General features: G+C 39.6%; 1 protein-coding gene across 1 annotated transcript; it reads right to left on the bottom strand.

Moving 5' to 3' along the window:
* Positions 1-352: 352 nt before the first annotated feature.
* On the bottom strand, positions 353-14,680 carry LOC307150140 (uncharacterized protein; the record flags this gene model as incomplete). Its single annotated transcript, XM_079856995.1, has 3 exons — positions 14,620-14,680; positions 1,335-1,826; positions 353-505 (listed from the first exon to the last, which is right to left on the bottom strand). The coding sequence occupies exons 2-3, from the start codon at positions 1,785-1,787 to the stop codon at positions 353-355; spliced, it is 606 nt and encodes a 201-aa protein (XP_079713121.1). The 5' UTR covers positions 1,788-1,826; positions 14,620-14,680.
* Positions 14,681-22,103: the final 7,423 nt, after the last annotated feature.

The raw sequence follows: 22,103 nt of genomic DNA on the forward strand, positions 1-22,103 counted from the left end.
ATGAGCAGAACACTTAATGTATTTCATGAATATATATATATATTCTTTTGGGTTATGGATCATATTGTTATATCAATCAATAAAACAAGAAAACTCAGTCCTTTTTCTCCATTAAAAATACTTTATTTTGATGTGTAATTGAAAAGAATGAAAGAAACTTGCACTAAATTAAATCTAGTTTCATAAGTGCTCAGTGCATTGATGGTAATACAGTTTTCAGTCTGACAGCATTAAAAAAAAATTAATAAAACAAACATACATTGAATTATTTCCTCAGAAGATCTTGAAAATACTTATAATTTCTTCTGCAAAATGATGAATAGCAGAATTTGAAGCAGAATACAGCATGTGTTCATTTAATTATGCCATACGCCCACAGTAAGAGGAGGGTGGTCACTGTGTAGATTGTGAGGCCGAAACCGAGAGCGAGATTGTTCAGGATCAACGCCGTTCTGGAGGATCTGATCGCAAAATCTTGTCGTCCAGCCATGTTAGCATCTCGAGTCTATGAAAACAAACACACAAAAAAAGAAAGGTTTTAAAAAAACTGTCAATACATGAACAGAAGGAACACGGGTATCATTGAGCAGGAACTTTATTAAACAGGTAAAGGATCGAATGACCAGCAGACAATCAGGTAAGTGAGTAACTTGGGAGAGGTTGCAGAGTCACGGATCTTTCCATCATTTGTAGGTTATGATGGAGCGCACGGATCATGAAATTCCAAAGTTCAAAGTTATCCAGAGCTATAAACCTAATTATGCTGTAATCTCTGTTGTAAAAGGAGAATCCATTAGCTGTCTGGTGAGATGGCTATGAGATCATTTCACAGGAACTGGTAAGTTTCAGTTGCAATATGACCATCTGGTTTCCCAGAATTTAGTTTGTAGAAAGTCACAAAGTGTATTTAGAGTTAATGCAAAAATCACTGCATCACAACATGTTCACGTAGAAAATCAACTCAATGAAACCTTTTATCAGCACATTCTATGAATCACATTCTATATATATATATATATATTAGTATTGTATTATGATAAGCTCAGTACAGTTTATTTGTATTTATATGACATGTTCGATAAAATCTTTTATCATCAAATGTAACATCTATGGGTCATTTTATGAAGCATTCAGTTAAGTTCAGTTAGTTTTTCTATTTTAAACATTTTATCAGACAAATAAAGTCAGTGTTACAAACAAAGATAATAAATATACTAACAAAAAAAAATTGGATCATATGCATGTTGTCAATTAAAACATATTTTCATTATTTCTAACATAGGTTATTCATTACGAGGCAATCGATTACTGTTGAAGTGAAAGTGAATACTTACAGAGGCAGAGAAGATGATGGCAGCGAATCCCAGAGGGAAAAAGCAGAACAGCATAGTAAAGACGGAGTAGCACAAGTAATCCGACACATGAACGGGCGCTGTGGAGGTCATGAACACAGTGGGCTGAACCGTGACCCCGGTGTGACCTGCATTCGATCTTTGTGGATATATAGACATGGTTTGAAATTGCTGTTGTTGGGGATACGGGCCCTGAGGGCCACCTTGAGCTGCGTTCGGCTGGCTGGGATATCCAGAAGTGTTGGGATAGGACCCTGGTGATGCAGGCGGACCCATCCAGGGCTTCCGCGATGGATCCTGCTCATCTGGAGCGCCAATGAATGAGGAGTTTATTCTCCCGATTGTCGGTCCTTGATTGTACATGTCTTCTCTTGTACTCGTGATCTCTTTGGTTTCGTGCTTCTTGCTGGTGAATCTGCCGTCTTGTGTTTTCATGAACCTTGTCCTCTGATGGTGACGGAGATTTATAGGACTCTAATGGGAGGTGGTTTACAGCTTGATGGGGAGGTGTGTTTTCTTGGTTATGCAAGAATCATCCAAACATTCCCACAGGGACATTGCTTCTACTCTTCCATCCATTCTCCACACCACTTAACCTCTCTAGAACCCCTTTCACACAGCGCGTTGATCCCGGGAAATTGCCGTAAAATTGCTAGAGTGCCCTTTGTGTGAACGCAAACACGTCCCGGGATTGATGCCAGTCAAGTCAAGTCACCTTCATTTATATAGCGCTCCTAACAATGTAGATTGTTTCAAAGCAGCTTTACAGAGATAAACGTATAATTTAAGGTAACAGAGATTGTTTTAGCTTTATAGCGGTTCTTTAGTAAAGTTATTTTCCAGCTAAAGTTAGTTTTGATTGATTCGCTTCCGTCGCAACGATCATTTGTTATTAAATTAGGGGCCGCTAAGACGACACCGTTCTCTCTACACAGACTTTAAACGTGAACCTGTGAGAAACGCTGATGGCGTTCACATGCGCATTAAGAATTGGTTCTATAGTTATGTGCGTTTGAATGTGCGCAGGTTTGGAATTCCCTACAAACCAAGCCTAAACAAAGTACTGGTGTTTCCTTATAATTTTTGATACAGAATTTTATTTTATTTTATCAATTCGGGGTAGATACGCGAATTGAGTTTCCTGACGACGCTTTATCTGTAGAGTGGGAAAGGGATCCTCCATAGGGAGAGACTAGTTGGCACTTCAGCACTGCGTTGTCATCGGGTCCAGGCGCAGGTCCTTCATCAGATCTGGATACGGCCTGGATCCGGCAGGCTGAGGGAAAACCTCGGGATAAACAAAGACACTAAAATTAGCGTAGATGCCATTCTTCTTATGATGTAACGAGTACATCAGGATTTATGGGACGTGTTCCCGGTTCCAGCTGACCTAATCTATGCAGCCTAACACTGAATTATAGAAGTCTATAATGTATTATGTGAATGCTAGGTTAAAGAGATGTGTCTTTAGTCTAGATTTAGCCAGGATCGATGCCGGGATGGGGACCTAGTAACAAGTCAAGTCAAGTCAAGTCAAGTCAAGTTTATTTATATAGCGCTTTTCACAACATAGGTTGTATCAAAGCAGCTTCACAGTATTAAATTAAAACAATACATCAATGTTTGTTTCTAGTGGAACGTCCACGTTTGGTTATGCTGATCAATAGTATCGTTGATTGATTAATTCAATTAAATATCCCCAAATATCCCCAACTGAGCAAGCCAAAGGCAACAGTGGCAAGGAACCGAAAAACTCCATCAGGTGACCTAATGGAGAAAAAAAAAAACCTTGGGAGAACCCAGGCTCAGTCGGGGGCCAGTTCTCCTCTGGCGTCTATGAACTAGAGGTCGGATTTAACTGTAAGATTAAAAATATTATATGAATGCCTGGCTGAAGAGATGCGTCTTTAATCTAGTTTTAAACTGGGAGAGCGAGTCTGAGCAACGAACAGTATCAGGAAGACTATTCCAGAGTTTTGGAGCTAAATGTGAAAATGCTCTCCCTCCTTTGGTGGATCTGGATATCCTAGGTATGACTGCCGGGATCAGTTCCGGAACGCGCCCTGTGCGAACAAAAGCCAGGACCAATGCCGTAAAGGGTATTTTGTTGCTCTTAGAAGAAAGTTTGTGTTCGTAATCAACAAAAAAAGAACGAAAAAATGTCAGCAAAATAGAATGAAGCAGAGACCAGGAGACCTTACTATCTGCGCTGAAGCTGAGATATCATTTGCCAGCTTTGTGGAACGGTACACGATGCGTTAGTGTACGACCGAATCCGGAAAAAAAATATTCGAGCGTGGTTTCTCGAGATCGAAAGCGCAGATCAATAGTAAACTTAAGACGCTGCGTAAAAAAATCCACCAAGTGCACGACTACAATGGAAAGAGCGGTAGCGGTAGACTGGCGCCTAACCCACCATCCCAGGCTACAGGCATGGGAAACAACCCGGGGAGTGTTTCCCGAAAAAAGCATTGTTTGCCAACTATGGTCACAAGTCCTGTCGTTGTCAGCATAGTTCAACGAGTCTGCGATTCCCAAAAACATAGTTCTGACGAACATTCGCAAAAAGCATCGCAAAGTTGTGTGGTTTGAACGACAGCTCTCTACCTGTGGTTAGAAGCAGAGTTTCTTGTTTGATTGTTTGATTGAAAATATAGCAAAATAACTGAGAAAAATTAGAAATAGTCCTCAGATGCCATGTCCGTAATTTATAGCAAAACATCTAGCGTTAATTCGATCTCAAACAGATTCTGTTACGTCAACGTCACCAACGTATTTGGGATCACTTCAGGGAGCCCCAATCATCTTCGAGTGTATACAGAACAAGCCAATGCACATTCGCGTGCGAGATTTTGCAGCACGGGTATCAATACTGAAGCGGATGCACACACCTTTGTCTTTCACTTCGGAGCCGAGTTGTGAACATTTCTCTCTCCAAGAGTGCTGCAGACTTCACAAGCTTTGGATCTCTCTTTTCTTGGTGTTACGGTGCGTACAGCGGTAGCCGCGAGCATATAGTTCAAACAACTGCTGTTTTCACAGAACTGTGAATTTCATTGTGTCGGTCTGGAGGGCGTTCCTTTTAAAAGTGTACAACTGGCTGCATTATTCCTTGCTTGTGCACTGCGGCCATCCCTGGGTGTCTCAGCCCTATATTAAAAGAGTGTTTTTCCCTAAAAGACCTTCACGGGTGTGACACTGCATCCTTTTCAGGATGTCATTCCACCTGTGCGTTTCTGGTTCCAGTCGTTCCCTGGCGCCAGCTGGCGGTCACAATCGTTGCCTCACGTGTTAGGGCATTCAACACACTGAGGCTGCTTTTATGGATAGTACATGTTCTCACTGCGGGAACATGTCTATCTTGGTGTTAAAGGGGACATATCATGCTAAATCCACTTTTTTAGCACTTAAATGCATTTTGTTGTATATTTGGAGTGTTTAGAAGTACAGAAAAGTTGAAATTATTCTCTTCAGGTGCTTCGTTGATATCTTTATATTCTGTTTTGGCCTTATTTTTCAACCTATTCAGATTTTTCTGTTATCTATGACGTTTTGTGAACTATTACGTCACAGTATTTGCAGCGGAACTGCCAAATAAGGACATTGACTTCCAGCCCAACACTTCGAGCAATCCGCCATTTTTATTTCTAGCTGCAATTTTGTAGTCCAAGCTAAAAGATGCAGAAGTTACGAGAGGGTAAGTTAAAATGTTGGGTTGTTGGATGTAGTAACCCACACGCTTCATTACACCGTCTAATGTAGATGAACTGCTGCGCTTGTGACAGGGCGCATGTTTAACTGAAAGAACGAGCAGAGAGAGAGACCCGGGCGCGCGCACGCACGCACTCTCTCTCTCTTCGGAGCCAAGCGAAAGTGTAAACAAGACTTCACCGTCTCCAAACTAGACGCTGTCTTGCTCTCTCTCCCTCGCACATATTAATCAAAATAAATCGACACGGTGGTAAAAGGTCGGAAGACCAAAGTTTCATGTGTAAATACAGTAACACACCATTGCGATACATCCATATGAAGACGTTGTTCTGCAGGTTCGTCGTCTTCATTTTCATCTCGCTCCGGCTCCGACTCTGGCTCGAACATGTAAGGCTGGCTGGACAAGTCTTCCGTTGTTGACATTTTGTTAATAACGTGTGAATAAAAAGTTTCTGTGCCGCTAGATAATCGTATCTCTGCTATCAAACTACAAAAATGGCCGAACGGGGTGGAGTTGAACCGAGTGTCACCTGGAGAGGGGGCGGGGTATGAAGTGTCTCAATTGTATTTAAAGAGACCGCACCAAAACGAGTTGCTCTCAGACGCACATCAGAAAAGGGGTAGAAAAGGGGCCTGTGGAGCTATAATAATGAGGAATTCAGACCCAAGCATTGCAGTTCTGCTTTATATAGACTACAAATGTATGATTTATATGTAAAAAGGAACGATTTAAAAGCATCATATGTCTCCTTTAAGGTCGAGACTTGCTTACCTCAATGGAGGTGGAGTCCCCTCGTCTATGCCCCGATCTAGATCCTATTCTGGTCCCCAGTATAGGGCTACTTCGGCGCTTAGCCAGGGTGACCTGAGGATCACCGTGAGGGCTTCCTCGCCGAGTCAGCCTCCGTGGGCCCCTCACGCCTCTCTAACACCGCAAGCCGTGGAGCTTCCATTGGAGCGCGCTGGTCCCTCTCATGGTCGTTTCCTTCGGGCTCCAGCTGATGATCAGATGTCGATCGCAGCATCGCAGGGGAAGCTTCAGTCTTTTGGGGATGAAGACTCGGCTGTATTGCCTCCTTCTGGGAGAGTGGCGTTGCACGAGACGGACCCAGAGTTGACAGCTATGTTATCCCAGGCCGCCGAAAAGGTCGGGCTCGCGTGGAATCCTCCACCGTGTCCTGAAGCTTCTAGGTTGGACGAGCCACCCTGGTGCCTTTCTTCCCAGAGGTACATGAGGAACTAGAACGTGGACGGCACCCAAGCAGCAACCTCCCCGTCTCTCTCTTGAAACCAACACGGAAGTGAGTTAAACTGCAATTCGTTGACTGGCCGCTTGAGGCTGGTGTCAAAAGTGAGTCAAATCTGCATCTCCCCCATGTTAAAATGCCAAATTTTACAGCAGAAAAAAACGTGTTTACAGCCTGGTGTCTGTATGTTTTTTTGGTCTATACAGTTAATTTTGCCCTTCATGACAACTGTGAGGGGGGTGATTTTTTTTTATAACTCATCCGTTTAGTTGATTAATATTTAAAGTTCTGCATAATTAAGGTTGTGTCCACTTTTGAGTGACAGGTGGATTCCCGCTGATGTCAATGCTAGCCGTTTGTCTGCTGTTAGCCGCGTCACTACTCACTTCACCTCAGCAAATTTTAGCTGCTGAACTTGCCATCTCTGCAGTGTTTGTGCTTTTTTCGGGATTATTTCATACAATTTAATACACCCATTACTTAGCCCACGGCTTTGGATTCCGTCGTTGTCGTCGAGTATCGTTCGAGAGAACAACCAGCGCTGTATTTCAGTTGTTTTCCTCTGTGAACATGCACTAATGGATGTCTGACAATTTCGTTGCTTTTTGGAGTTTTCAGATTTAAAAAAGGTCTATAGCCTATAAAGGCTCGTTCGTTCTGCTCTCACGGAACAGATAGGCTAGATTATAATATGCTTATGTACCGTCAGATGAAGTCATGCAGGTGTCGGCGCTTTCTCCATCCATGCAATAAATCCTTGAATGAGCGCGGATTTCTATCGCATTTACTTGAACTTCATAGGTAATATATCTATGGTTTAACCCATTTGAGAGGCGGACAAAATCAGAATTTAAAATGGACTGATTAAGCTCTCTACGAACTTGACGAGCGATGCCGCGCTGACGGACCATAGACTATAAAAAAGAGTGACTGACATGTAACTGTTATGCACATAAATCACTGTCACACACACTCTCTCAGAATAGTTACTGCATAATACATTTTCAACTAGCAGAATAGTACAGAATCACGATACACAGTCTCACTTGTAGCCATGTCTTTTAACTATTATAATATTTCGAAGGGCAAAAACAGGAACTTTTAATTTGCTTTACATCATCAACTGTCACTTTAGCGCGAGGCCCTGTGCAGTCGCAGACTTGGTACTTTCCATAGGGTACTTTCAGTAGCATATAGCATTACCTCCCAAGCCTGAGCTAACTCGATCACGTCGAGCGGTGAGCCGCGAGCGTGCCAGGCTCCTCAGCTCCACTCACGCCCCGCCTCTTTGCCCATTTTCTGTTATCCGGGAGTGACGCAAGGCCAAGATGGCGACGACCGACCGACTTCAAAAATGCCCTTCAGAAACCTACGGGTGACGTCACGGACACTACGTCCATATTTTTTTACAGTCTATGACGGCACCTTATTCTGCCAGAAGCCGTTCTAGTACCTCCTCCCTCCTCACGACCCTCGATGTCGGGGCAGATAAGGGGTACATGGATATCCCCCTGGTGAAGCGGGCCATCGCGGTGCAACTGTGTCCGGTGTCCGCTGCCTCCTGGCGGGGTAATCTACGGTTCCTGTCCAAGGCCTGTAAGTTCTTGTCTGGTTTGACGGGCAAGGCTTATATTTCTACCCGCGCTGCGGGGCGCGAAATGCAAATCTCGCACGCCAATGTGCATTAGCTCGTTCTGTATACACTCTGAGATGATTAGGACTCCCTGAAGTGATCCCAAATACGTTGGTGACGTCACGTAACGTCTCCGTTCCCTCCCTCAGGGAACGAGGGCTACATACGTAACCAAGACGTCATTACTCCAGCACCGGCGTGACATCATTAACCAACATGGTTGAACGACCAATTTGCGACAATACGGTTTCGGGAAACAGTCGTGACTCGCTAGTTGATTTCTTCAACGATGCATCGTACTGTTGTAGTTCAGCAGCGAGTTACGTCGTTGTACGGGAAACACACCCCTGGACGGATGGCCCAAGGCTCATACACAAACTCTTCAGTATCGGCAATTTACCTGTGCCGAGTACCTGGAGGAAACCCACACTGACACACGGAGAACCGAACCGGAGACCTTCTCGCTGTGAGCTGACAATGCAGCCACTGTGCTGTCTTGATTATAGCCTATATGAATTCAAGTGATAAAAATAGATGAAATGTAAGCAATTAATTTCTTACAGCCACAGGTATGGATTTCAAACTAAAATTTTAAGTACCAAAAACTGTTAAAGACACATTTTTCAGAATCAGAATGAGATTTATTTGCCAAGTGTACGCAAATACAAGTCATTTGTTTTTTTCAGGAGTTCTGGGTACATATATACATACATATATGACACAAATTTAGACGCAGAACATTTAAATAAGACTAAGAAATAGTAATAATAAAGTGGTACATCTGGAACAGAAGACTTATGTACAGATTTGTGCATTGTGTACTGTAAATACAGATCTATAAATACAAATATTTATATCTATTTTCTAGGGCTGTCAAACGATTAATCGCGATTAATCGCATCCAAAATAAAAGTTTGTGTTTACATAATATATGTGTGTGTATGGAGTATAATTATTTTCTATATATAAATACACACACATGCATATATATTTAAGAAAAATGTGTTATTTATATATAAAATATTTATATATAATATAAATGATATATAATATAAATATATATACACAGTATATACATGCAAATATTTCTTAAATATATACATGCATGTGTGTGTATTTATATATAGAAAATAATTATACACCGTACACACACATATATTATGTAAAAACAAACTTTTATTTTGGATGCGATTAATCGCGATTAATCGTTTGACAGCCCTACTATTTTCATAATATGTAATTATTGCCTCACTCTCAAGTACTGAGGTATGAATTATAGAAACAGGGTAGTAATTTCTGTGTTAATTTTTCTAGAGTACAAAAGTTTCTGAGTGCATTAAATATTTGAATTACAAAAAAAAAAACAGATAAGGCTTTACTTTAAGATGGACATTTTACTGTAGTAGTACACTAAACTGTGTGAGAGTCACAGTCCAAAACATGGAATCATACAGAGACATTTTATAAACCAAAAACACAAGGTAAAAAAGAACACAAACTCAAAACATACAGCTAGATGGCACACAAGTCAAATCTTACAAGACGTGTGGAAAACATCTATTGTGCTCATCCATGCAAGTTTGATTTCAGTAACCAGTCTGCCTTACTTCAATAATACACAACTGACAGCATTAAATAAAAACAATAATTTATTATTATTATATTTATTATTTCCTCAAAGGTCGAAAATACTTGTTGATGCAATAAGATCCAGACAGACAAGCAATGTCAAGGATCAAATCTGAATAAGGAATAATAAATGTATTGGGGGTGGGGGGGATTTAACCATAATTGAAATTATAGAGACAAACAAATTAATCAAGTAATTAATAGTTTACAATAAAATCCAGAGTGTTGAATCTAACAGATGAAGATTGTGAAAATCAGATTATAGAGAAAGAAAGACCTAACAGAAGTAAGATATTTGCAGCATTAAAGGAGAGGTAGAAGAGAAGAAGCAGAAGTGGAGAGCAACGAATATACAGGAAACTTAAGTCCTCCTAAACGTATATGTTTTGGTCTGATAAGAAAAAGTCAAACAGACTTATCCATTATGTCGTAGTTGGTGTAACGGCTAGGTCGGCCTGACCGAGGGGTTTTTTTGACCTTTAAGAAAATGTGGCAGATCTTGCATTATCTCATGTCTGCAGAGATGGAAACACATATTTTATAGGGGGGAAATTGATTCACATATGAATCGCGATTCTCTACCGATTCGCATCGATTCACAAATTTCAAATATCGACTTTCTAAACTGTTACACTTCAAGGTTCACATTTCATTCAGTGGGATTTTGAATCGAATCGTGAGGTACCAAAAGATTCTAACCCCTAATATTTTGATTCGAAGGTACATCACATAATCAATTCTGATGGAAAATGTCTTATCTTACATTTGGAAACAAACAAACTTATCAGAGCAAATAGTAGAAAATATATAAAATGATTAAAGAAATCAATAACATGTAAGAAAAATAAAATAATGCAACATAAAGAAAGATGATTAAATGAATAGATTCATAAAGATTCATAAAAACGGATTAATAAATAAATAAAATACATTAATCAAGAGAATACATTGAATACATTTAAATGCAAATAATTTCACGCACACCACTTGTGATTTGTCATTTCTTTGGTAAAATAATGATTAGCTGCATGTGAAGCAGAATACAGCATTAAAAAAAGCCGTTATTGTGCAGTGAGAGGAGGATGATCAGTATGTAGATTGCGAGGGCAGCGAGGCCGATGCCGACAGCGAAATGGTTCAGGATCAGTGTCGTTCTGGAGGACTTGTTTGCTAAATCTTGCTGTCCAGCCATGTTAGCATTTCGAGTCTGCAAAAAACAATCAAACTGTCAATGCATGTTTTATTTCACACTAAAAATCTGCATTTTTCATTCTGTAATGTCATTGATTTTGCTTTCCTCTAAACCACTAGATGGCACAAAAACTTGCAACATCACTTTCTAATCTAAAACATCCGCTTTTCAAGATGCATGTGGAAATTTGTCTGATCCTTGACTCGATTCTGCACTAATTTGATCTAATATGTTAAAATGTTGTAGATTTAAGTAGCAAATGATAATCGCTAAAATTATTGACTATATTTTGAGACAAAGGTCTTCTTAGTGATTTTCAGTTTTGTTCAAGATAATGAAAGCAACAGTTTTTCAATAGCAGAAGAATATGTAAAGTATAGTATTTGGAGTAAAAGGCGCCTCAGCTGCGACTAATTAACCAATAATTAACATGATAATCAACAGCTGACTAACTTTTACATTTATTGACATGATATGGTTAGATTCAGATGGGAAATATCATAGCAATATTAAGTTGGGTGTCCATCTGAGAGATAATCACCATATTCATAATAAAACCATATTTAATATATATATATATATATATATATATATATATACTGTATATATATATATATACATACATATATATATATACATACATATATACATATACACTCACCTAAAGGATTATTAGGAACACCATACTAATACTGTGTTTGACCCCCTTTCGCCTTCAGAACTGCCTTAATTCTACGTGGCATTGATTCAACAAGGTGCTGAAAGCATTCTTTAGAAATGTTGGCCCATATTGATAGGATAGCATCTTGCAGTTGATGGAGATTTGTGGGATGCACATCCAGGGCACGAAGCTCCCGTTCCACCACATCCCAAAGATGCTCTATTGGGTTGAGATCTGGTGACTGTGGGGGCCATTTTAGTACAGTGAACTCATTGTCATGTTCAAGAAACCAATTTGAAATGATTCGAGCTTTGTGACATGGTGCATTATCCTGCTGGAAGGAGCCATCAGAGGATGGGCACATGGTGGTCATAAAGGGATGGACATGGTCAGACACAATGCTCAGGTAGGCCGTGGCATTTAAACCATGCCCAATTGGCACTAAGGGGCCTAAAGTGTGCCAAGAAAACATCCCCCACACCATTACACCACCACCACCAGCCTGCACAGTGGTAACAAGGCATGATGGATCCATGTTCTCATTCTGTTTACGCCAAATTCTGACTCTACCATCTGAATGTCTCAACAGAAATCGAGACTCATCAGACCAGGCAACATTTTTCCAGTCTTCAACTGTCCAATTTTGGTGAGCTCGTGCAAATTGTAGCCTCTTTTTCCTATTTGTAGTGGAGATGAGTGGTACCCGGTGGGGTCTTCTGCTGTTGTAGCCCATCCGTCTCAAGGTTGTGCGTGTTGTGGCTTCACAAATGCTTTGCTGCATACCTCGGTTGTAACGAGTGGTTATTTCAGTCAAAGTTGCTCTTCTATCAGCTTGAATCAGTCGGCCCATTCTCCTCTGACCTCTAGCATCAACAAGGCATTTTCGCCCACAGGACTGCCGCATACTGGATGTTTTTCCCTTTTCACACCATTCTTTGTAAACCCTAGAAATGGTTGTGTGTGAAAATCCCAGTAACTGAGCAGATTGTGAAATACTCAGACCGGCCCGTCTGGCACCAACAACCATGCCACGCTCAAAATTGCTTAAATCACCTTTCTTTCCCATTCTGACATTCAGTTTGGAGTTCAGGAGATTGTCTTGACCAGGACCACACCCCTAAATGCATTGAAGCAACTGCCATGTGATTGGTTGATTAGATAATTGCATTAATGAGAAAATGAACAGGTGTTAATAATCCTTTAGGTGAGTGTATATATATATGATACTATCATATAATAAAAAGATTTAATGTTACAACTGTAAATCTATGTTTAATTATTATGGGATCTCATTCAATGCTTTCAGAATCTTTACTTTTTAATGTATTTTTAAAATATATTTTTATATTAACATATTTTAATGACAGTATATTTATTGAACAAAAATGAATTATTTTATCAAAATAAACAGAAAAAGGTGCACACTTTGCTAAAGTGATTGCTTTTAACAAGTATTAATTTTTAAAAACATATTATTTTACATATTACCCCGTGTGTCTTGCCACCTCATTCATTCATAAGATTTTTAAACAAAATAAACCACTTTTGTGATTTATTTTCACACAAAATCTGTTGCTCCATCAATGTTCAGTACAAACATATATATGTTTTCTGCAATCATACACTATGGGAGAAGTGAAAAGCACATTTTCCCCGTGTAAACCTGCGTTACTGCATACTTTAATAATTTAGCCCCGGGACCGGGTTTCGTAACCCATCCCTAATTCATCATTGCAGGAAATGACAAGTTTCATTTGCAATATGACTGTAAGGTTTCCCAGCATTCGGTTAGTAGATAGTCATTAATGTAATTAAAGTTTATGCAAATATCACTGCATCACAACATGTTCACAAAGATCAACTCGATAAAACCTTTTGTCATCACATTCTATAAAGTGTTAAATTGTGTAAAAGTGCATTATCTCTAGCTATATTAAGCTATACTATACATTTTACAGCAATTAACAATATTTTTAAAGGACTTTATTGGCAACTTTTTTGCCTGTTAATTCTACGGTACATTTTTTACAGTGTATATCTCAAGATATATATGAAGTGAGAGCGAATACTTACAGAGATAGAGTAGATGACGGCAGCGATTCCCAGTGGGAGACAACAACACACCAGAGTAAAGATGGAGTAGCACAAGTAATCCGGCAAATTAACGGGCGCTGGTGTGGAGGTCATGAACACAGTGGGCTGAACCGTGACCCCGGTGTGAACTGGACCTTGTGGATATAGAGGCATGCCTGGCACAGGCGGACCCATCCTGGGCTGTGATGGATCCTTCTCATCTGGAGCGCCACTGAATGAGGGGTTTATTGTCCCGATTGTCGGCCCTTGACTGTACATGTCTTCTCTTGTACTCGTGATCTCTTTGGTTTCGTGCTTCTTGCTGGTGAATCTGCCGTCTTGTGTTTTCATGAACCTCGTCCTCTGATGGTGATGGAGATATATAGGACTCTAATGGGAGGTGGTTTACAGCTTATTAGAGGAGGTTCAGTCAGTGGAGATTCAGTGTAATAATTCTTTCATCATTGCTCAACATTACACTAATAACTGGTTGATCAAGCTTAAAAATGTGTTTTAACCATGAAGTCAAAAATGTAATTAAATCATAAAAAAATGCAATTACTTTAATCGAGAATAGTATAGCAAAACATGCACCTTTGATGAAAGTGAGGAGAAAAGATTTCTTATCTTTTGATGTCCAAAATCATGTTTAATCAAATATTAATTAATATCATCTGCCATTCGGTAGAAGCTCATCAAATTAGACATATGTCAATATGGAAAGTTTGCGTGATGCCAGTGTTATTTTAGTAAGATCCTATTATAGTTTTAATTAATATTTTGACATTTTTATTTTTATATTTTTCATTTTAAACTGAATTAACGTTTTAGTAATTTTGTTGTGTTGTCATTTTTATTCGTTTTATACATTTAAAAAAACTAATACAAATGACAACAATACAATAAAATTACTAAAACTTAAATTCATTTTAAAATATATAATAGCCTAAATATAGTTATAGTTATAGTACAGATTAAACTAAATAAAAACGAAATAAAAAAAGTTTACATTTTTGTTTTGTTTCATCTAACATTTATTTTATTAGGCTATTTTATTCAAGTAAAAAACTAATATTTTATGGATGGCTCACCCAAAAATACAAATGTTTGTCATTTCTTACCCTCAAGTTGTTTCCTGTACGAATTCTTGAACCTGTATATCCTGGTGTACACAAAAGAAGATATTTTAAAGAATGTTGGTAATCAAAACACCCATTGACTTCAACATTTCTAGTTATTCGTGTCTGACAATCATAAAGATTGATGTCAACTCACAGGAAGACTGTGTGTATACACCTTGAATATGCAAACGGGGTAAATCATGTTTCACTTCCCGTCTCCTGAGATTCCTTCATCTGATGGGTTTTTGAAGGCAGCATAGATGCATCCTTTGCCGTCTTTGATATCCCACAACCCTGTGCTTTCCTTTCTGTGACAGTTGAGCTAGAAACATAAAGACGGCGTCTGAAAGTTGTGGCTGGTCGTCAGTTTGTGTGTAAATGTACATTTTTGATAAATGTTTTCCACTTATGATGTCATTTCTAGCGAGAAATTACTATTGTAGTCATTAAAGCTGCATTCCGTAACTTTTTTAGGCCTATTCCGTAACCTCTGCGATATATAGGCCTCTGCAAAGTTCGCCAAACATCACAATGATTTTGATTTTGAGGCGGAGGAGGACGAAAAGTGGCATCATCGCCATTGGGTAAGCTGTGTCAAAAGGGAGGCCCACTGTCTATGGGCCCTATCTCTCACCCAGCGCAATTGACTTCGTACAGCGACGCATGTATCATTCCTATTTTACACCCGACGCACAGCGGACTTTTCCCTCCACAGACGCACGTCGGTAAATTAGGGAATGAACTTGCGCTCCCGGGGGCGGTTCAGCGAAAAGAGGAGGCGTGTTCCGGCGCAAACGTTCCCTGGTGCTATTTTGCAGTTTCAGAAAACAATCCCGCCACAGACCAGGAGAAACCTCGTCTAAAGTCAGCGGCGTGTTATTCAGATGCTATTTTAAGGGCTCATGCTTGGCCATAATGTAGCGTGTGCACAACACACACACACTTTGCTTCTCTCATCTACACACAGACGCAGCAGTTCTCATTTTTGCAAACCATACATACCGTAAATCCTCAAATATAGGCCCGGGCCTTTATTTTACTCAAGCGCATCGCGGCCCAGGCCTTTATTGGAAGGAGGCCATAATTAGAGACAGGCCTTTATTTGTATTTGAGCAAAACGGACTACCAGTAGAATGAATAAAAACGAGATTTTGTGTCTATTTTAACCTATAAAATACTAGGTTAATTTATTGAAAACGTACAGTTAGTTACCATATAACATTATGGTATGCATACAGAACATTAACAACAAATAAATATAATATAAATAATATTTTTTGTGAAAAGCAATGATTCATTTTGAAACAGTATTTGTTCCAGCAGTAGTAACGTTAGCTCCACAACAGCACGCATCTGTGCATTCATTGATTTCATTCATTCATTCACACACTAGAAACGCGTGTCTTTTTGCGTGTAACTTACAGACACTATTGCGATTAGAACAAAGCAAATAGAACTGACCTATTTCTCAGCTGGATCCGTTGGTCCTCGAAATAATACTTCCAAGCACTTCTGAGGTAAATTTTCCAGGATTATTATTACTTAGATAGATGTGTGTTATCCAGCTGATTGTGGGTGTTCAGGTTTGCGTGGATCGCCTCAGATTATTTGCGTTTGAATAACGCGCGCTCTCCGTAATTAAGAGATCAAAGTCAACAGAGTATTTTGAAACTCTTTTGCACTTAAGAAAAAAAGCGAGCCTATCGCGCCAGTGCGATTGTCGATCCCAGGGGGTTAAAAAATAGATTTTCGCCAAAAATCCTCTTTGGCTCCGCAGCTGCCATGGTAAACAACATTAGCCTACCGGTGACTGAATTCTCACGTGCGAGTCAAGAGCGAAGTGATTGACATGACCAGGCTACCATAGCTATGGCTTGGATTCATTAGCAAACATTGCCCCCCTGTGGTATTTGCATGTTACTATCACAAGCATAATGTTGTGGCCTGCCCAGAAAAACGTTGGTTCTAATAATAGCCCCGGCCACTATTAGAGACCGGCCTTTATTTACCTCCGCCAACAGCGAGACCGGCCAATGTTAGAGACCCGGCCACTAATGGAATACAGGCCACTATTAGAGGATTTACGGTAATTACAAGGAACAATATTCCACATGAGGGAAATCATTGTGGTGTCCATGAAGATGTGAAAAATAGGCATAAATCTAGCTTACACATTTACCCAAATTATTATACACCTGTTTAACCGAAGCTAATCTGGGTGTGTTTCTCCCATTTCTCCAACCCCCATACAATGTCTTTTACAGCCCTGACGAGAACGTCGGTCTCCTCGCTGTGAACCGCTCCTGCAAATCCGCCGGTATAATAGCAATACGCCATGGAACAAGCGCGTCTGCTCTTAAAGGGAATGTGAGATGTCGCTCTGATTGGTTTATTTCACGTTACGCCCAAACCACACCTATGAGTAATGAAGCGACTTCAGACCAACACATTTTAGATTTGCGTTGGACCCGAGACCCGCCCACATAAATTAGGTTACTTGCGTTTCGCGTTTGATACTTGAGTTTCAAATCGTTAAAATAGGGCCCATAGACTTTGAAAACCCCTGTTGTAGAGGATTGAATTGGTTCCATTTGTAGTAAACAAATGTGGGTCATCATTTTTATAAAAGTTTGAGAACTGAAGCTAAAAAATTAAGCGAGTTAGGTGCTGAAGCAAAACGTGTTACAACCATCCCTGGCGGTCTTCCCCACCCGTGCTACTTGTGACTGGTTTTGTGATCCAGGGTCACATATGTGTAACTCCCACATTGTACCTCCCTACGGGCTTTCCCAGTGTTATCCAAGAGCCCACTGCATGGGTCTTGCAGAACAGCAGTTGAGCTCCCTCTACGTGAGTCTTCCACCCTGGAAAATTGAGGGTCTGAGAGACTTACATGGGCCGCTGTATGTGGCAACAACCGTGCCGTTTTTCAAAGGGATCCGAAATATGTCGGTGACGTCACGTCGAACGTGACCGACTGAAAGTTACGTCCCGTCGCCACGATCGCTGTACCGTCACTGCACCGGTGTTGCCAACTTAGCCCCTTTGTTGCTATTTTTATGCCCCTTTAGCGACATTTTCTTTAAAAAGCGACTAGCGACAAATCTAGCGACTTTTTAGACAAACCTCAGTAACCTCCAAATGTTGGCAGTACTGTCCTGCAAGCGCGAGGTCTTGCTTTCAGTTTTTTTTTTTTTTTTTTCACGGACTTATCACTCATCTGCTTCTCTCTTGTTTTATATTTAAAGAATTTAGTTTAGTTTAGTGACCATTTTAATTTCCTTTCTTCTCTTGTGCTTATTATTTGTCATAGCCTTCTCACTATCACAGAGCTTTCATCCAGTTCCCAAACTCTCTCAATTCAGATAATTTTACAAATATAAAAAATTTAGTCATTCACTATATCATAGCTATTTTCTGACAAAAATAATATAGGAAATGAGAAAAGCTTTATTGGACATTCGGCAGGCAGAACGCAAGTACGACGCGATGACGTCATGAACATGCTAATTGGCGTGTGATGTCATTTAGTGACTTTTAGCTACTTTCCTTTGAAAATTGTTTGCAACACTGCGCTGCACAGCCGAACACAACTAGGCTCCGAATCATCCTCTTCTACTTCCATTATTTATACCCGCGGGGCGGGGCACTAGATGCAAGACTCGAACCGGAGACCTTCTCACTGTGCTGTCTTGATTATAGCCCATATGAATTCAAGTGATAAAAATAGATCAAGTATAAGCATTTAATTTACTACAGCCACAGGTATGGATTTCAAACTGAATTTTTAAGTACCAAAAACTATTAAGACACATTTTTCAGAATCAAAATGAGCTTTATTCGACAAGTGTGCTAAACATACAAGGAATTTGTTGTGTTTTTTTTTCAGGAGTTCTGGGTACTTACATACATACATACACTCACCTAAAGGATTATTAGGAACACCATACTAATACTGTGTTTGACCCCCTTTCGCCTTCAGAACTGCCTTAATTCTACGTGGCATTGATTCAACAAGGTGCTGAAAGCATTCTTTAGAAATGTTGGCCCATATTGATAGGATAGCATCTTGCAGTTGATGGAGATTTGTGGGATGCACATCCAGGGCACGAAGCTCCCGTTCCACCACATCCCAAAGATGCTCTATTGGGTTGAGATCTGGTGACTGTGGAGGCCATTTTAGTACAGTGAACTCAATGTCATGTTCAAGAAACCAGTTTGAAATGATTCGAGCTTTGCGACATGGTGCATTATCCTGCTGGAAGTAGCCATCAGAGGATGGGTACATGGTGGTCATAAAGGGATGGACATGGTCAGACACAATGCTCAGGTAGGCCGTGGCATTTAAACAATGCCCAATTGGCACTAAGGGGCCTAAAGTGTGCCAAGAAAACATCCCCCACACCATTACACCACCACCACCAGCCTGCACAGTGGTAACAAGGCATGATGGATCCATGTTCTCATTCTGTTTACGCCAAATTCTGACTCTACCATCTGAATGTCTCAACAGAAATCGAGACTCATCAGACCAGGCAACATTTTCCCAGTCTTCAACTGTCCAATTTTGGTGAGCTTGTGCAAATTGTAGCCTCTTTTTCCTATTTGTAGTGGAGATGAGTGGTACCCGGTGGGGTCTTCTGCTGTTGTAGCCCATCCGTCTCAAGGCTGTGCGTGTTGTGGCTTCACAAATGCTGCATACCTCGGTTGTAACGAGTGGTTATTTCAGTCAAAGTTGCTCTTCTATCAGCTTGAATCAGTCGGCCCATTCTCCTCTGACCTCTAGCATCAACAAGGCATTTTCGCCCACAGGACTGCCGCATACTGGATGTTTTTCCCCTTTCACACCATTCTTTGTAAACCCTAGAAATGGTTGTGCGTGAAAATCCCAGTAACTGAGCAGATTGTGAAATACTCAGACCGGCCCGTCTGGCACCAACAACCATGCCACGCTCAAAATTGCTTAAATCACATTTCTTTCCCATTCTGACATTCAGTTTGGAGTTCAGGAGATTGTCTTGACCACGACCACACCCCTAAATGCATTGAAGCAACTGCCATGTGATTGGTTGATTAGATAATTGCATTAATGAGAAATTGAACAGGTGTTAATAATCCTTTAGGTGAGTGTATATGACACGAATAGGAAGAACATTTACATGAGAAAATAATAATTATAATAATAAAGTTGTATACATCTGGAACAGAAGACTTATGTACAGATTTGTGCATTGTGAACTATATACTAGATGTATAAATACAAATATTTATATCTATTTTCATAATGGGGGGTGGGGTTGAAATTATAGAGACAAACAAATTAATCAAGTAATTAATAGTTTAAAATAAAATCCAGAGTGCCGAATCTAACAGATGAAGATTGTGAAAATCAGATTATAGAGAAATAAAGACCCAACAGAAGTAAGATATTTGCAGAATTAAAGGAGAGGTAGAAGAGAAGAAGCAGAAGTGGAGAGCAACGAATATACAGGAAACTTATGTCCTCCTAAACGTATATGTTTTGGTCTGATAAGAAAAAGTCAAACAGACTTATCCATTATGTCGTAGTTGGTATAACGGCTAGGTCGGCCTGACCGAGGGGTTGTTTTGACCTTTAAGAGAATATGGCAAATCTTGCATTATCTCATGTCTGCAGAGATGGAAACACATATGAATCGCGATTCTCTCAATTTTTTATATATTTTTTCTGTTGTATTTGTCCTATTGTTTGTAAATTGCTTTTTGTTCCTATTTTTTTCATATAAAAAAAAAATTATAAAAATTGCCTGCCTTGCTTTATTTCAGAAGACTGTCAGTCATGTGTGTAATGATTGCAGTCAGATTAATAATAATAATGGGTCGACTAAAATGGAAAGAAAAACTAAATAAATTTCAAGGTTCACGTTTCATTCAGTGGATTTTTGACCTCAAGAATCGATTTGAATCGAATCCGAAAGATTCCAACACCTAATATTTTGATACGAAGGTACATCACGTAATCAAACATATCAGAGCATATAGTAGAAAATATATAAATGATTTAAAAAAAATTAAATAACATGTAAAAGAATTATGCAAAATAAAGAATGATGGTTACATTAATACTATCAATGAAAAGAGAATTCATAAAGAAGATATTAATAAGATTCATAAAACGGAATAATTAATTAAATAAATAGATAAAAGGCACCAATCAAAAGAATACACTGAATATATTTGAAGGCAAATAATTTCACATAGGCCTACACCACTTGTAATTTGTCATTTCTTTGGTAAAATAATGATTAGCTGCATGTGAAGCAGAATACATCATTAAAAAAAGCGGTACTGATGCAGTAAGAGGAGGATGATCAGTAGATAGATTGCGAGGGCAGCGAGGCCGATGCCAAGAGAGACATGGTTCAGGATCAATGTCGTTCTGGAGGACCTGGTTGCTAAATCTTGCTGTCCAGCCATGTTAGCATTTCGAGTCTGCAAAAAACAATCAAACTGTCAATGCATGTTTTATTTCATACTAAAAATCTCATGTCATATTGTAATGGTCATCAGCTGGCCACCAGAGGGCACTCCACATCAGACTATCCTGTTTCACTCACAGACTACATCTCCCATAATTCTCTGCCTGGACTCATCAGCACTCATTATTACTTTCACCTGTGTCTCATTATCTTCTTTAGCTCACCCATATAAGCCTGGTTCACCCCATCACTCTCTGCGAAGTTTTGTATGTTGTTACACGGCATTTCTGAGAGTTTCCACTGTTGTCGATGTTCCTGGTTCTTGATATCTGCCTGTGTCCTGGTTTTCCCGTTCCTGTCTTACCCTTTGGATTTGTTTGTTTGTTTGTTTGTATGGACTGCCTGCCTGTGTATGACCCTTGCTTGGATTTTGGAATACTCTAATAAACTGCATTTGGGATCCTCAACCTTCTTGTCTCGGAGCAGTTCGTAACACATATCATGATCATATCATGAACAAAAATGAATTATTTTATTAAAATAAACAGAAAAAGGTGCACACTTTGCTAAAGTGATTGCTTTTAACAAGTATTCATTTTTAAAAACATATTATTTTACATATAACCCCGTGTGTCTTGCCACCTCATTCATTTATACGATTTTTAAACAAAATAAACCACTTTTGTGATTTATTTTCACACAAAATCGGTTGCTCTGTCAATGTTCAGTAGAAATTTTTTTTTTTTTTTCTGTGTAAACCTGCGTTACTGCATACTTTCATAATTTAGCCCCGGGACCGGGTTTCGTAACCCATCCCTGATGACATCATTGCAGGAATTACATGTTTCATTTGCAATATGACCGTAAGGTTTCCCAGCATTCGGTTATAGTCATTAATGTAATTAAAGTTTATGCAAATATCACTGCATCACAACATGTACACAAAGATCAACTCAGTAAAACCTTTTGTCATCACATTCTATAAAGTGTTAAATTGTGTAAAAGTGCATTATACATATGTTTTAT

This window comes from Squalius cephalus (assembly GCF_949319135.1).
Source record: "Squalius cephalus genome assembly, chromosome: 22".
Lineage (NCBI taxonomy): Eukaryota > Metazoa > Chordata > Actinopteri > Cypriniformes > Leuciscidae > Squalius > Squalius cephalus.